Here is a 17710-nt window from a genome sequence, read left to right on the forward strand (position 1 = left end):
AATTTTATTTTATTGTTCTTTAATATCTAATGGAATCTTTAGTTTCCATTTGCCCAATTCTTATTTTTAAGCAATTATTTGAATTTTTGTACCTTTTTTCCATTTGGCCAAATCCTTTTTAAGGAATTCTCTTCAGTAGAATTTTGTGCCTCTTTTACCATTTGGCTTATATTCTGTTTATAATGTTAATATTTTCTTCATTTTAGGGGAGCCATCTTTACCAAGCTGCTGACTAAAATTTTTTTCAAGATTTTCTTGCTTCAATTTCATTTCTTTTCCTATTTTTTCCTTTAGTTCTCTGATTTTTAAAAATTGCTTTTGAGATCTTCCAGGATGTCTTTTTGAGCCTGAAACCAATTCATATTTTTGTTGAGATTTTGAGTTTTTCAGTTTTGACTTTGTTGTCTTACCAAGTTTGTGTTTTGTTCTCATAGAACCGTGATCAGGATTCTCACTTTCCTTTGGCCACAAACTCTATTGTGTTAGTGCTCCTCTTCACCCCTGGACTGTTAAACTAAACTGTTAGCTGGATCCCCAAATGGGCAATTCAACAGTCTTGCACCTAGTGCTAGCAAAGGGACCCCTATAATCTCTTTCTTTCTCACCAGTTTGCAGACCCGTTACCATCTAAGAGTTCCAGAAGTTGTTGCTGCTGCTGATTCAGTTCCCCTCAAGGCCTGTTGCTAGCTTGCTGTGGTGTTACTTACACTGGACTGTGTTCCACTGTCACCACAGTGCAGCAGACTTTTTCTGTCAACTTTCTAGAGTGTCTTGGGATGGAAAAATTATTTCACTCCAACCTCTAGTGCAGGGGTCGGCAACGTATGGGTCTCAAGCCATATCTGGCTTCACCTCCCAGCGGGCCAGACCAGGCAGAGCCCCAGGATGTGCCCCAGTGGGCCCTTCAGCCCCCACCCCATATTCCAGCCCCTCCCGCCTCCATCCTCCTTCTTCCACAGGTGCTTATGGCTCTCACGGCCAAAAAGGTTGCCGACCGTTGCTTTAGTGGGTTCTGCCACTCTTGAATTTTTTTAGAAGTGTTATTTTACAGTTTATTGGAGATAAATTTGAGAGAGCTCAGATAAGAGCCCTCCTTTTCTCTGCCATCATGGTTTTGCTGAATCATTTTCTCGATCAGAGTACCTAAATCTTTCACAGTTGGTCATTATAATATTACTGTTACTATGTACAATGGTCTCCTGGTTCTGCTTATTTCACTTTCATATCAGGCTTTCTAGGTTTTTCTGAAATTATCCTGTTTGTCATTTCTTATAGTCCAGTTGTATTCAATCACAATTATATCCTGCAACTTATTTAGCCATTCTCCAATTAATAGGCATCTTCTCACTTTTCAGTTCTTTGCCACCACAAAAAAAGCTGCTAAAAGTATTTTTGGACAAATAGATCCTTTTCCCTTTTCTTTGACATTTTTGAGATACAGACCTACTAATGGTGTTCTTTGGTCAAAGTGTATGAATAGTTTTGTAGCCCATTGGACATAGTTTCAAATTGCTTTCCAGAATGGTTGGACTAGTTTACAACCCCACCAGTATTATATTTATGTCTCTATTTTTCTACACTCCCTCCAGCATTTGCCATTTTCCTTTTGTATCATGTTAACCAAACTTTTAGGTGTGAGGTGGTGTCTCAGTTTTTATTAATTTGAATGTCTAATCAGGAGTGATTTAGAACATTTTTTTCATGTGATGATTGATAGGTTTGTTTACTTCTGAAAATTGCTTCTTCATATTATGTGACCATTTATCAATGGGGAATGGTGGTTATTTTTTAGAATTTGACTCAGTCCATATATATTTGAAAAATGAAGCTTTTATCAGAAAAAATTTTTTCCTGTTTTCCTTTTAATTTTAACCATATTAATTTTGTTTGTATAATGAACTTTTTGTTTCATGTAATCAAATTATCTGTTTTACTTCCTGTAATACTTTTTATCTAGCTGGTATAAATCCTGTTTGGTTATTACATATACTCTTTGTGATATATTGTTATAATATACTGGTTATTATTTAGATTTTTGGAACTATTTTCATTCATGAAATTGGTTTTTTAATTATTTTTATTATAATTTTCTTCTATTTTTTCTGGAATTTTCTTTCTCTGTTTTTGCTTTTCCTAGTTTAGATATCAACATCATATTTGTTTCATAAAAGGATTGTCAGGACTCCTCCTTTACCAATGGTTCTAAATAATTTATATAATATTAGAATTAGATGATCTTCAAATGTTTGGTAAGATCACTCGTAAATTGATGTGGTCCTGATGCTTTTTTCTTAGGAAATTCATTTATAGTTTATTTAATTTCTTTTTCTAAAATAGGTTTATTTAAATATTCTACTTTTCTTTTAGTCTAGACAATTTATATTTTTATAAGTATTCATCCATATTACTTAAATTACTGTTTGTTGGCATGTAATTAAGTAAAATAACTTCTAATGTTTTGATTTTATTGGTACTAAATTTGCCCTTTTCATTTTTTATGCTAGTGATTTTTTTCTCTTTTGAAAAATCATATTAACCAATAGTTTATCTATTTTTGTTGTGTTTTTCTTCATAAAATCAACTCTTAGCTTCATTCATTAGCCCAATGGTTTTCTTACATTCAGTTTTATTACTCATGTTTAATTTTTAGGATTTCCAACTTAGTGTTTAATCAGTTTTTAATTTGTTCTTTTTCTAGTTCTAAAAAAATTGCATACAGAATTCATTGATTTCTTCTTTCTCTATTTTATTGAAATAACATATAGAAATATAAATTTTCCTCTGATTACTGATTTTGCTGTATCTCATAGTTTTTGGAATGTTATCTCATTATTACTGTTTTATTTTAATAAAATTATTTATTGCTTCTACAAGTTTTTCCTTTAACATATTCATTATTTTAAGATTAAGTTATTTAGTTTCCACTTAATTTTTATTCTGTGTTTCCGTAGTCCACTATTAATATTTATGCTTTTCTGCATTTTACTATAAAGTTTATGTATCCTAATGTATGGTTAATTTTTGGTGAAGGTACTATGTGCCTCTGAAAAAAAATGTATGTTCCTTTCTATTCCCATTCAGTTTTCTCCAGATAGCTATCATATCTAGTGAATCTGAGATTTCATCTCCTTTCTTATTTATTTTTGGTTAGATTTATCAGAGGGTTCTGAGAGGGGAAGGTTAAAATCCGCTGATATTATAGTTTTGCTATCTATTCCCACTTGTAAATGTTAGCTTTTCCTTTAAAAATTTGGATACTATAACATTTAATGAATATTTGTTCAGTAATGATAATTCTTTATTATCTACAATCCCTTTAAGCATAGTGTCATATCCTTGTTTATATCTTTCAATTAGATCTATTTTAGGTTTAACCTTGTCTGAGATTATTATTGTACTCTTGCTTTTGTTTGTTTTTGGTAGCTGAAGCATACTATATTCCACTCCATCCCTCTATTTTTATTCTTTGTGTGCCTCTAATTTTTTAATTTCTTCCTTGTAAATAAAACATTGTTGGGTTTTGGTTTTTAAACCATTCTGCTATCCATTTCCTTTTTATGAGTGAATTCATCCCATTCACATTCAAAGTTATAGTTATTACTCGTGTATTTCCCTTCATTCTATTTCTTCACTATTTTTCCTTATGTCTCTCTTTTTATTTTATTCCTCCTCAGAAATCTAATTTTCCTCTAACCAGTACCTCTCTTCTTCCATCCCTCTCTATTTTCCTCCCTTTCCCTTCTAAAGTTACTTTCTTTTTCTCCTCCCCTTATACTCTTGGTCAATTTATCAGTTTACTTTTCTATGAATCCTGCCCCTTATCTCTCTCTCCTACCCTCTTAAATTGTTAATATAAATGATCTGATCTCTTATTCCCTCCTTTGTCTTATTTCCTTGTTCTCTTTTTTCTTAATCTGTATGTCCCTCTAAAATTCTTATTTAATTTTTATTCTGTGGCCTCTTATCTCCTTATTAGTTAAGAAAAATCTTACCATTCCATACATATGTTTTATTTTACTCTTTTACTCAGATCCAGTGAGAATAAGGGACTAACATTACCATTCCTCCATCTCCTCCTTCCTTTCATTGTAACATTTATTTCATTTGTGCCTCTTTTATATAAGATGATTATTCTAATTTACTCCCTCCATCCAACTTTATTTTTTAAACTTATTCTATATTCAATTCAACCTAAAAGCTTCTGTCTACAAATGTTGCTTCAAACCACCTAATTAAATGGTATCATTTTAAATGATATCATTTTTAAAACCACTTAAAAAAAAGTGGTTTAAAATATCACTTTCCCCTATGAGAAGAAAACATTTTGACCTTATTAAACCCTTTATTAGACTTTTATGTTATCTTCCTTCTCATTCTTGTATATTAAAATTTTCATTCAGTTCTTTTTTCTTAAAAAGTATTTGAAAGTTTTTTATTTCTTTAAATGACCATTTCATTTTTTGTACGATGATACTCAGCTTTGCTGGGTAGGTTATTCTTTATTATAAACTCAGCTCCTTTGAAGTGTTATATTCTATGTCCTTTGCTGTTCTAATGTAGAAGCTGCTAAATCTTGTGTTATCTTTATTGTATCTCCACAGTATTTAAACTCATTTTTTTTCTTTTTAGTTGCTTATAGTGTTTTCTCCTTAAACTTGGAGTTATAAAACCTAATTTTTTAATTGTATAATATTTCATATTAAGATCATATATCCATTTAGAATGTATTATGGAACATGTTATAAGATATTTACCTAAATTCAGTTTCTCCCAGACTGATTTCCTGTATTCCCAGGAGTTTTCTCCTAAGTAACTGATGTTTTTCTTTTACTTTCAATTTTATTAATTTTTCCTTTAATTTTTAGGGTTTCCAATTAATTTTTTATCTGGAGATTTTTAATTTGTTCTTTTTCTCATTTTTTAAATTGCAAGCCCAGTTCATTAATCTCCTCCCTCTCTATTTTGTTGCTATGGGCACTCAGCAATATAAATTTTCCCCCGAGTACTACTTTGGCTGTATCCAAAAGATTTTGATATATTATCTCCTCATTGTCATTTTCTTTAATGAAATCTGTAATTGTTTCTATTATTTTTGTTTTGGCCCACCAGTTTTGAAGAATCAGATTATTTAGTTTCCAATTAATTTTAAGTTTGCCTTTCCATGGATCCCTCTTAATTATAATTTTTATCATGTTATGATCTGAAAATGATACATTTATTATTTCTACTTTTCTGCATTTGTTTGCAATATTCTATGCCCTATTACACGGTCCATTTTTTTATATGTACCATGTATTGCTGAGAAGGCATATTCTTTTTATCCCTATTCAATTTTCTCCAGATGTCTATTAACTCTAATTTTTCTAACATTTCATTTTAATCTTTGGTCAGAGAGGATTCTCATGGTGACACGGAGAAACTCTGGTTCACTCCTCCATCCTGGCTCTGCTAAACAATCAATTTTCAATTTTAAATTCTAGTTCTCTCTCTCTCCTTACCTCCCCTATTTAGAAGGCAATCAGTATGATACTCAGTATACATGTGAAGCCATGCAAAATATTTGCATATTAGCTAGGTTGTAAAAAAAGGCAAGAAAAAATATGCTTCATTCTATACTCAGAATTCACAATTTCAATAGAGGTGGATAGCATTTTTCATCATTAGTCCTTTGGAATTGTGGTTCAATGTATTGATCAGACCAGCTAATACTTTTATAGTAAATTATAGTTACAGTGTTGCTAGTACTGTCTATAGCAATAGTTGGCAACCTTTTAGGCCATGAGAGCCATACATCTGCGGAAGGAGGAGGATTGAGGTGGAAGGCACTAGAATATGGGGTGGGAGCTGAAGGGCCCCCTGGGGCACATCCTGGGGCTCAGCCCGGACTGGCCTGTTGGGAAGTGGAGGCAGATATGGCTTGAGAGCCATATGTTGTTGACCTCTGGTCTACAGTGTTCTCTTGGTTCTGTTCACTTCATTTTTCATTAGTTCAGATAGCTCTTCTCAGCTTTTTCTGAAATCTTCATTTTTATCATTTCTTATAGAATATTAGTTTCTCATCACAAACATAATTACAACTTGTTAACCATTCCCAAATTAATGAATATCCTCTTATTTTCTAGTTCCTTGATACTAGGAAAAGAGCTACTATAAAATTTTTATAAATATAGGTACTTTTCCTTTTTCTTTGCTCTCCTTGAATACAGACCAAATTTTTGTTAAACTTTAATTTGCCTGAGAAATTTGTAAATTCTCTTTCATTCCTATTTAGAAGATCCTCCACCTTTTATCTCTAATTTCTCCAGAAATTTGCTGTTCCATATTTCCCCTTTTGTTTATCTTTTCTTTAGACTTAACTCAAAACACAGAGAGATATTGAAGTCTTGTGTCACTATTGTGTTATTTTCCGTGTCTTGTAGCTCAGGTGCTTACTATGGCATTTCAAGTATAGAAATGTATTACTCATATTGAATTGTTATCTATGGCTCCTTTTAGCACAATGCAGTTTGTTTATTTACTTTTATGTTTTGACTATTTGTTTTTTTGCTTTGTCAGATATCGTGATTATAGCTCCTGCTTTTTTGGATTTACTTTATGCATAGTAAATTTTTCCCCCATTCCCTCAGGTTTTTTCAGTGTGTCTTTGTTTTTTGAATATGCATTTTTTAAAAATTGAGCTCTAATTTCTCTCCCTCCTTCTAGCCCTTTCCTCACCCACTGAGAAGACACATAATATCATATCAATTATATATCTAGAGTTATGTATATATTTCTATATTAGTCATGTTGCAAAAAAAAAAGTACAGGCATTCCCTGTAATCTCTTTCTGACTGGTTGTCCAAAACATATTTCTATATTAATTATATTGCAAAAAGAAAAAGAAACAAAAAGCACAGGGATCCTATAATTTCTTTCTGACAAGTTGTCCAATCTCTTTATAGTCTGTGCAGTGAGAAGTACTAAAACTGCTAATGCTGCTTTTGCTTCACTGCCACCTCCAAAGCCCACGCTGTTATCATGACATGAACTCCTGGCCAGTCCCTACCCTAGTGTCTTTAATTATGATATCCTAAATTGTCTTGTGTTAGAAAAATGTCTCACCCTAAAATATATTTGGCTATGCCACTCCAGAATTCAATTTGGTGAATTATTTGAAATATTTTGGGAGGCAATGTTGGGAGACTTTGGCTTGAGTGATTCCACTGTTCTGCCGTTTTGGCTCCTCTCTTTTTTATGTTTCTTTTAAGTAACAGATTTTAGGGTTCTGCTCTCTAATCTGTCACTTTTTTCATCTTATTATTTTGTTTTATCCACTAATATTTATTGTTATGAGACTTAGCTTTATATTTTTTCCATCTATCTTTAATATTGATTTTTTTCAAGTTAGTATTTTCCCCCCTTCTGCAACAAACCTAGTATAATAGTTCCTTTAGTTATTTTACCATAATCTTTTTTAAAGTTAACTCTGTTCCTACTGGCTCTCTTTCCCTCACCCCTGATTCACTTATCTCATTTGTTCCTTTCCCTTTGGGATTTTGCTTATTAGTTCCTTTTTCTTTTTTGATTTTATCTGGTTATATAATTCCTCTCTATTAAAGTAGATTCATCTTTCTGCTCTTACCTTTCAAATAATCCTATTAATTAGTTTTTTATTTCATTTTTTGTGACTCTTTGCAGAAAGAATTTCTTTTACTCTCTTCATTATCCATCCTCTTTTTCTGTCTACTTTATATTCTTTTCTCTGGTTCATGACCCCTAAAATTACCTAGACTTTCTCTATTCTCTGTTCTTTATGCAATCAAAATTTCCAAGGTATCTATTCCAGACTATCCCCTCTAGGTAATTTCTGCCATTTCCTTGTGGAGCTTTTCTGACTATTCCCCCTTTGTGCCTTATTCCCAAAATAATGCCAATTCTTGCCTTCTCAGAGAGGACATTGCTCTAGGATAGAGTACCATTTCTTATCCCTCACTCACACTGTTTGTGCAACCCACCACTGATTTCCAACTCTCCTTGGTGCCAGTTGCCCCAAGGAGTTCCACCTTCCCATCATCAAGGTAGGACCAGTGGAATTTTGAAGCATAAATCCCCTAGACCACATCTAGGACAAAATTCCCATCTCACTTGCTAAAATATCTTTCACACAGGACATTCATCAGTAGAGCCCCATCCTACCACTAAATACCGTCTCCTTTTTTCCTCTCCTTTTAAATCTGTCCCCCTCTTCTTCCTCCATTCCCCTAGAGGTTCTTTTCTTACTGAGACAACAGGGGTTACTTTCTCTCATTCTCATTTGTATCTGACTTTTCATAACCCATTTGGGGTTTTCTTGGAAAAGATACTGGAATGGTTTGCCATTTCCTTCTCCAGCTCATTTGACAGATGAGAATACTGAGGTAATTGCTAGCCTTCATTTTTCTCTGGGCACATGACACATTCTTCTCCATCCACTGGCTACTCCTTTCCTCCCCTTTCATGTACTATACCCCTCCCCCCAGCATAACATCATTTATTAATAGGGGCATGTGATCTATAAATAAAGAAGAGATCAGTCACAGATGGCTCTTTGTAGAAAGACTCATGTACTTTTTCACATTGTTTTATAGCCCCACCCCCAAACCTTGATTAATTGGTAGGTAGGGTGTCACTAGGTTCTGTCCATAACATTCTCTACTGGACTTCTGCCTTCACCCCTTTCTCCTTGTGTACATTTAGAAAGAAGTTCCTTATTTGTTTTTCTGCTGTCACTATGTTGCTGTTGCTGTCTTTGTTGCAATTTATTTACTTTTCTTGAATTTCTGCCTCCTGGGGTCTTCCAGAAACAAATCTCTTCTCTATTTGTATTCTTTCTAAAAATACTTCAAATGCCTCTTTATTATTGAAAGTCCATCTTCTTTCAAATATGGTTGAGCTCAGATTTGCTAGGTCAGCCTCATATAGTGGATAAAGTGCTGGGCCTGGAGTCAGGGAAACCTGAGTTCAAATTTGGCCCCAGACTGTGACTCCAGGCAAGTCACTTAACCTCTATTTGCCTTACTTTCCTCCTCTGTAAAATGGGAGTAATTAAAGCACCTCCTTCCCTGAGTTATTGTGAGGATCAAATAAGATAATATTTGTAAAGAGCTTGGCACTGTGCTTAGCACAATAGTAAGTACTATATAAATGTTAGTTATTATTATTTTCATCATCATTATTATTTTCATTGTCATCATCATCCTCTTTGGTGAGACTTGCCACAACAGATTACAGGTTTTCTGTTCTACCCCATTATTTTTACATTACAGACAATACATTCTTCCCTCATAAGGTACCTTAGTGGAAAAGAGACTTATGTAGTGTTTTTTTCATAATTGACAGACAATAAGCATAATTAGAGATTACATTTTTGTATCTTTCAGTCAATTGCAAAATGGTAAGTATAACTCATAGTGGCATGGAAATGATCGTAGGTTCCCCAAAAATATGCTAGTGGAGAATGAGCTTTGGGTCAGTTCTACCATTCTAGAAAATCTTTATGTGCAGTACCATTTATATTCTTAAGTTTGCTTTATAAGGACAATACTGACTTACTATGGAGCAATTCATCATCTGTAGGTTGACCATTGGGTGCTGTACTATTTGGACCACAGCAACACATAAAACAAAATAAAGTACAAAATGGGCCCCAGTCTTGTGATACACTGTTCTAATTCTACAAAGAATATGGCTGAAAGGGGGCAAAAGGTACTAAGAATTACAGTGTTTAGACCATTTATAATTACTGCTGATACTCTGAAGGGTAAGGTCTAATGGTCAATGAGTAGACTTACTGCTGAGGAACTGAATCATGTCAATCTTGATATTCTCATAAATGAAGTTAGGAGAAAGAATGAAGTTGTAGTTTGATTGAAGTTACGGGTACTCTTGGAAATAAGCAAAGAAAGATTCCACTGGAATTGCTTTTAGTGTAATGCCTGGGGTAAAAAAAAAAACCTGATTTCATGGGATATTTGCTCACCTCATATTATAGTACTAATTATAAATATTTACAAAAAGACTATTATGGATGGTTTGGGAAGATGGCAGAGGAAAGTGTGAGAGTACTTCACTTTACAAACTACCCCCCCAAAAAAACAAAAAATAGTTATAATTAGTACTGTAATATGAGGTGAGCTTGCCACTCCGTGACCTTAGGATGCCTGGAGCAGTTAGACAGATATACCCACAGCTGCAGCTTTACTCTGCTGAGTGAAAAAAGGCTGTTAACTCATTAAGTGCTGGTTTACTAAGAACTTAAAGTTTTCCTAGAAGGCTATAATGTTTTTCAATAAGAAAAGGTGTGGATCATAAAAGGGGTCAAAAGAGGAGTCTCAGATTTTTATCTATTCTCTTATTGGCTTCCCACAGCAATAGCCAAGGATAACATGGGAAGAAGGTCACTAACCTTCCTGGCTGCTGTCTCATATGATTGAGGCTTGAAGTGCAAACTCTTCTGACCAAAAATCCTAGAACCAATAAGTGGCAAGCTCCAGGGGCAGGGTGGGCAGCTTCACCTTGTCTGCTTGTCATGGGAGCCTATTCCCCAGTGGCAAATACAGTGGAATCAACAGCAGTGAGCCTTGGGAGTAGATGTGTGGGCTTCAGCCTCAACTCTAGAGAATACCATCCACTTACAGCTTGGGGGGTGGGCAGTTCACTGGAGGACTTTAGGACCCAGAAAAGCTAACCAGACACCACTCTGTCTTAGGCTGTGGCTTCAGGAAAGGAGGAGTGGGGTAGGAGCTCACATGGGTAAATGCAGTTGCTGAGGGTCCAGGCCCTACTGGCAGCAGTCTCAGATTTGCTAGGTCAGCCTCATATAGTGGATAAAGTGCTGGGCCTGGAGTCAGGGAAACCTGAGTTCAAATTTGGCCCAGTCTAGAAGATTGGAGTCACTGGCTGCTATTCCAAGGGGGAAGTGAGCTGATATTTTCAGAGAGCTGGAGACCACAGAGAGTAGAGTTGTCCACTTGTGGTAGCAAAAGTGCTAGGGAGCCCTAATTGGAAAACATGAGGTCAGTAATAGGCCATAGTGTGAGGGGTGGAGGGGTAGTGTCTATACCTGGCCCTGGATTATAGAGAAACTGGGAGAATTAAGTAGGGCCCAGGAAATATGCAGAAAAAACCCTGTAACTTAAGGGATCATCCCCCATATCCTGAGAGTAGAGCCCAAACCTAGCATAAGCCTGTAGCTATTAATTTTTTTAATGAATAAGCAAAAGAGAAAGAATCTGGCAATGGATAGCTATAATGGAGATGGAGAAGACCAGGGTTCAAATTCAGAGGAAGTTAAGTTAAAATACCTAAAATGACAAATGGTCACAAGCTCAAAAAGAGTTTTTGGGAGAGCTTTAAAAAAGACTTCAGAAATGAGAGAAGTTAAGAAAGAATTATGAAAAAATAAGAGCAATGCAAGAAAATTATGAAAGAAAGGTCTCCCACTTGAAAAAAGATGTCTGAAAACTCATAGAAGAAAAGAACTCATTAAAAATTAGAATTGGACAAGGAAAGCTAATTACTCCCTAAGGCAACAAGAAATACAAAACAAAATCAAAAGTATAAAAAGAAAGAGAATATGAAAGATTTATTACAAAAACAAAGGATCTGGAAAACAGAATGAGGAGAGACAGTATAAGATTTGCCAGACTACTGGAAAGTTTTGATCAAAAAAAGAGTTTAGATACTATAAGAAATTGTCAAGGAAAATGGTCTGGAAGTTTTACAACTGGAGGGTAAAATAGAAATGGAAAGAATCCACCTATCACCACCAGAAAGAGATCTCAAGAAGAAAATACATAGGGACATCATTGCTAAATACTGTAGCTATCAGGTTAATGAGAAAATACTATGAGCAACAAGAAAAAAAAACAATTTAAATGCTGTGGAGTTAAAATCAGGATAACACAAGATTTAGCAACTTCAACATTAAAAGAATGAAAGACTTGGAACATAATATTTTGAAGAGCAAAGGATCTGGGTTTACAATGAATAATAACATACCCAGCAAAGTTGAACATAATTATGCTAGGGAAAAAATGGATATTTAACGAACTTAAAGAATTTCGACTATTCTCGGAAAAAAGACAAGAACTCAGGAAAAAATTTGATCTATAGAAAACATAAGAAGGTAAACATGAAAGACCAATTATAAGGAATTCCACAAGGTCAAATGGTTTATTTCTTATATGGGAAAATATTATCTATGACCCTCAAGAATGACATCATCATCTGGATAGTCTGAAAGAACATATGGAGATAGAAGACTTGAGGGTGAATTAAATATAATAGAATGAGCTAAAAATAATAAAATCAAGTAGGGAGAGATAAAATGGAATTATCATACAAAAGCATGAGTGATAGAACTGTTAAAGAAGAGGAGAGAAAGGATGGAGAGCAAGTTGGGTTAGAACCCAATTCAGATCTGAGTTAAAGATAATAACATATCCAACTAAAAGAGTAAAAGTTTTCTTAGCTTACAGAGTTATGGGAGTGTGAGGGGATAGGATAAGGGAGAGACTGAGAATCTCTTTAAGGGACTAAGAGAGGAGAGTATAGATTAAGAGAAAAGAGGGCAGGGAGATAAAATAAGGAAGAAATTCTTAGTAGGGAGTACATATAAAAAAAGCAAAGGGCTAAGGGAGGAATTTCTTTGAAAAGATAGAATAAGAATTTGGAAGGATAGAAAAAATAAAAGGAGGTAAGGGTGTCTTAGAAGGATGGACTGACATAGATCTAGGAGGCCAAAGGGAAAGGATATGGGAGAGGAGGAATAGGACAAAATGAGAGGGAGAGAAGGACACACAGTCAGGAAAAATAGAATGGAGGGAAATACACAACTATCAATTATAACTATAAATGTAATGAATTCACCCTTAAAATGGAAACAGCAGAATAGATCAAAAACCAAACCCCAGTAATATCTTGTTTATAAGAAGCAGACTTAAAATGAGAGAGACACATAGAATAAAATTAAAGGGCTAGAACAGAATATATTATGCTTCAGCTGATACAAAAGAGGCAGAAGTAGTAATCATGATCTCCGACAAAGTTAAAGTTAAAATAGATTTCCTCAAAAGAGATAACATGGAAATTATATTATGTTAAAAGGCACCACAGATAATAAAGCATTATCAATATTAAACTTATATGCACTAAGTGTTAAAGCATGCAGATTTTTAAAGAAAAGGCTAAATGGGTTAGAGGTAGAAATATATTATTATTATTATTATTATTATTATTATTATTATTATTATTATTCCTATTGACTCCTAGAGGAGCATAGGGCTGCAACCATCTCATGCCAACGAACTCTGTTCTGGGCAACTTCCCCCAACTGGGCCCATGTCATTCCGAGGGTCTTTGTTTCGTTTTCGGCATATCTTTGCCAGGTCTGTTTTGGCCTTCCGACTTTCCTCCTCCCTGGTGGGTTCCAGCTCAGTGCTTGTCCAGCAAAACTGTCCTCCGATTCTCATAGCGTCCTGACTGATGGGACACTGAATTGTTCCCTCCCGGAGAAATATATAACAAATGTATAATAGTGGGAACTTCAATTTTCCCCTGTCAGAACTAGATAAATCTAATCATCCCCACCAACACCACATAAAAAAAGTCAAGGAGATGAATAGAATCTTAGATAAATTAAATATGATAGATATTTGGAGAAAATTGAATGGGAATAGAAAGGGAAAAACAAATTTAAATTTCCCTGCTAAGCACCAAATTATAAATACTAAAAATAAAAGGGAATATCAATAACATTGAATGTAATAAAACTACTGAATTAATAAATAAAACTAAGGTTGTTTTTATGAAAAATCCACAAAATAAACTATTGGTAAATGTAATTAAAAGAAAAGAAAACTGAATGAAGGGTTTCAGTGAAGGTGAAAGGGTAAATATACCACCAGCGGAGATGAAGTTAAAGCAATTGTTAGAAATTATTTTGCTCAATTACATGCCAACAAATTTGATAATGTAAGTGAAATGGACAAATAATTAAAAAAATATAAACTGCCTGGAAATAAAAGAGGAAATATAATATCTAAATAAACTTATTTTAGAAAAAGAAATTGAACAGGTTATAAATGAATTTCCTAAAAAAATCCCATTAAGAGGGGATGGTTTTACAAGTGAATTATACCAAACATTTAAAGATCAACTAATTCCAATGTTAAATAAATTATTTAAAATAATAGGTAAATAGGAGTTTTACTAAACTTCTGTGTAACAAACATGGTGCTGTTACCAAAAAGAGCAAAAACAGAAAAGGAAAATAATATTTAAGTAGATGCAAAAGTCCAAAATAAAATACTAGCTAGGAGACTACAACAATATACCACAAAGATTTATACACTGGGATCAAACAGAATTTATACCAGGAATGCAGAGATGGCTTAATATAAAGAAAATTATCAACATAATTGATTATATTAACAAGAAAAGTAGTAATCATATGAATACATCTGTAGATGTAGAAAAAGTCCTTGATGCAACATTCATTCCTATTAAAAATACAGAAAAGCCTAGGTATAAATGAATTTTTTTTAATGATATACAGTAGGGGGGCAACTAAGTGGCCTAGGGGGGTTGAGATCCAGGTTCAGAGTTGGGAGGTCCTGGGTTCAAACATTGCCTCAGACACTTCCTAGCTGTATAGCCCTGGCCCTTACTGCTCTTCTGCCTTGGCATCAATATATAGTAGTGATCCTAAGATGGAAGGTGAGGATTTTTAAAAAATTATAAGAAGCATCCACCTAAAATAGCATCATCAAGTATTATATGTAATAGGGATGATTTAGAATCCTTCCTATTAAGATTAGGTGTGAAACAATGCACATTATCACCTATATTACTTAATATAGTATTAGAAATACTAGCAAGAACAGTGAAGGAAGAAAAGGAGATTTAAGTATCAGAATGGGTAAAGAAGTAATAAAACTCACTTTTTGCAGACAATATGATGGTATATGTGGAAGATCCTAGAGATCCAATAAAAAGTTGGTTGAGACTATTAAAAATTTTAGTGAAGTAGCAGGTTATAAAATAAACTCTCAAAAATCAATAGCATTTTTACATAGCACTAACAAAATTCTACAAAATGAGATATAAAATACCTGGGAATACACTTACCAAAACAAACCCAGGAATTACACAAACATAATTATAAAACACTTTTATAGTCAATTCTGACTTTTTTTTAAACCTTTACTTTGTTGTCTTAAAATCAATACTAAGTATTAGTTTCAGGACAGAAGAGTGGAAAGAGCTAGGCAGTGGGGGTTAAGTGACTTGCCCAGGGTTACATAGTTAGGAAGTGTCGGAGGTCAGAACTGAACCCAGAATCTCTTATCTCTCATCCCATCTCTCAGTCCAGTGAGCCACTTAGCTGCCTCTGTGGACAAGGTCTTAGTGTTTTTTTTAGTAGAAGGGATTTCCCTAATATCTTTTATATAACTTAATTTTTGTATCTTTTTTATTAACTGCATTTTACAGGATGGATTTTGTTTTGATTCATATTGTAAAATTGTATATTTTATGCTCAACTGTGAAGATTAATTGTAGAAAGAAATAGTGTATGGGGGCATCTAGGTGGCTCAGTGGATTTGAGAGGTAGGTCCAGAGGTGGGATGTCCTGGGTTCAAATGGGACTCCAGAAACTGCCCAGCTGTGTGACACTGGGCACTTAACTCCCTTTGCCCAGAAAGAAAGAAATAGCTTGGAATATAAGCAGAATTCTAATTTTAGTATTATTTGGATTCATATGTGGGGCTTCATTTTCAGTTCCATTGTTCTTTTAAAATTATAGACGTTGTCATTTCCAGGTTTGCCTCTAGCTTTCTATATGATCCTGATCAAGTCATTCAACTATTTTACATATGAAAAAACATTTTATTGGAATTATTTGTGATTTAGTGAGTCAGAACTCTATCCATAGTGCCACCTATAGATCTTTAGTTTTAAACATGCTTTCCAAAGGTGTTTATTGAATTTTATCAGAGGGTTCCAAAGGTCAGTGCATTTTTTAGCCTTACTGACAGCTATTATTATTATTATATTATTATTATTATTATTATATAACTAATAATAATAGTTATTTAAGCTACAAAAGCTTAAAACTGCATCAAAACTTTGGGGAATACCTTGTATTATGTATAATATGTTATGTGTTATGTATAATATGTATAATTATGTACTTTAAAACACCATTTTGGGTCACTATATTCATCTGCTTTTAAAAACGTAGAAGTCATAGTTTTGAACCAATGCTTCTTTTTTATGCAGCTCACTTCCTTAGAATTGAATTTTATAGAATGTGTTCCTTTTCCTGTATTTTTTTAGGAAGCAACATATTTTTTAAATGTGGCATGTACTAATTTCAATATTCTTCTAGTATAACTTGATATTGCCTTCTCAAAACAACACAGCCCATTTTATACAAGATGTGCTTAACTTTGAACTTTTTTTTTTTTTTTTTTTTTTTTAGGTTGTGCAAGTTGTGAAGCCAGCAGGAATTAACATAGGGACAGCCATGTCAAGAGGATTGTATCATCCAACAACAATCTTTATGGGCCGCCAAATGTCAGCCATCTCAAGCACTGGAGATTTCAGTACACAGTGGAAATCTTCCCAGCCCACAAAGAGCTTTTCAATTTCTAACCCACATTCATGCCAACAGACAGCAGAGAGAAGTAATGTGACAGACAGCTATGGAGTACAAATGAATAGTGATACACAGTTCTTAAATAAGTCTGACAAAATAGACGGAAAGACATCTTTCCAGATTGGTGAGAAAATGCCAGTCACATCCACGGCATTGTCTGAGGTTGAACAAACTCATTGCTTAGAGATAGTAAGCAACACAAATAATGGCAAGAATCATTTACCCGAAAGCAAAAAGTCTGCAGAACTCGATTCTCTGTTACAGGAAAGATTAAGTCCAGAGAACAGGACCACTGATTTAAAGGATGACAGTTCTTACAGATCAGAGGGATCAGAAGAAGGAATAGTGACACAGGAACATATTGAAAGAAAGAAAGAAAGAACAAAACATTCCGTTTCACTGGTACCTGGCCCCGAGTACTGTGCCTCTGAAAATGCACATTCAGAAGAAAATCTTTCAGGTTAGAATTTTTTGCATGTGGATGTATATAAATATACATGTGTTCTTTTATCCATTGGGTTAGGAAATAGTGAGGAACAGAGTAGTATTTCTTTCCTCAAGGAAAGAGGTAAAAAGTGGACAATTTGATGTCATTGATATAGTACATTGATATAGTACAGATAATAGATCTGGTTTTAGATCTACCTCCAGCAATTAGCTGTATGACCTTGGGCAAGTCATAACTTCTCCTACCTTCAGTTTCCTTCCCTGCAATTATGCAGGATTTGAGGAGTAGGACTTGAGAGGAGTTATAACAATCAAAGTAGATTATGTATGTGAAGCGTTGCAAGATCAAATACATTTCAGCTATTGTTATATATAAGCGAAAACATTTATTGCCCCATTTTGCCAATGATATTCTTTTATATACACACAAACACACATAAATACTGTTTACAGAAATGCAGTTTAAAATTCAGGCATTCTTTTTAAAAGATTTCTTATGGTTAACTCACCACCATATGTGGTAGAAGATCTTATCTTAACTTCCTTGAAGTTGGCAAAAAATAACCTCATTATTCATTGTCTCTT

The 17710-nt window shown here is 34.0% G+C and overlaps 1 protein-coding gene across 3 annotated transcripts in view; it reads left to right on the forward strand.

Annotated features, from left to right (window-relative positions):
* Window positions 1–17710, forward strand: part of KIZ (kizuna centrosomal protein) — a 163191-nt gene that overhangs the window by 39244 nt on the left and 106237 nt on the right. For all 3 annotated transcript variants that reach the window (XM_044663435.1, XM_044663437.1, XM_044663436.1), the window contains exon 5: window positions 16502–17138. In XM_044663435.1, coding sequence (XP_044519370.1) covers window positions 16502–17138 — 637 coding nt within the window. The remainder of the gene's footprint in view (window positions 1–16501; window positions 17139–17710) is intronic.

This window comes from Gracilinanus agilis, chromosome 2 (assembly GCF_016433145.1).
Source record: "Gracilinanus agilis isolate LMUSP501 chromosome 2, AgileGrace, whole genome shotgun sequence".
Lineage (NCBI taxonomy): Eukaryota > Metazoa > Chordata > Mammalia > Didelphimorphia > Didelphidae > Gracilinanus > Gracilinanus agilis.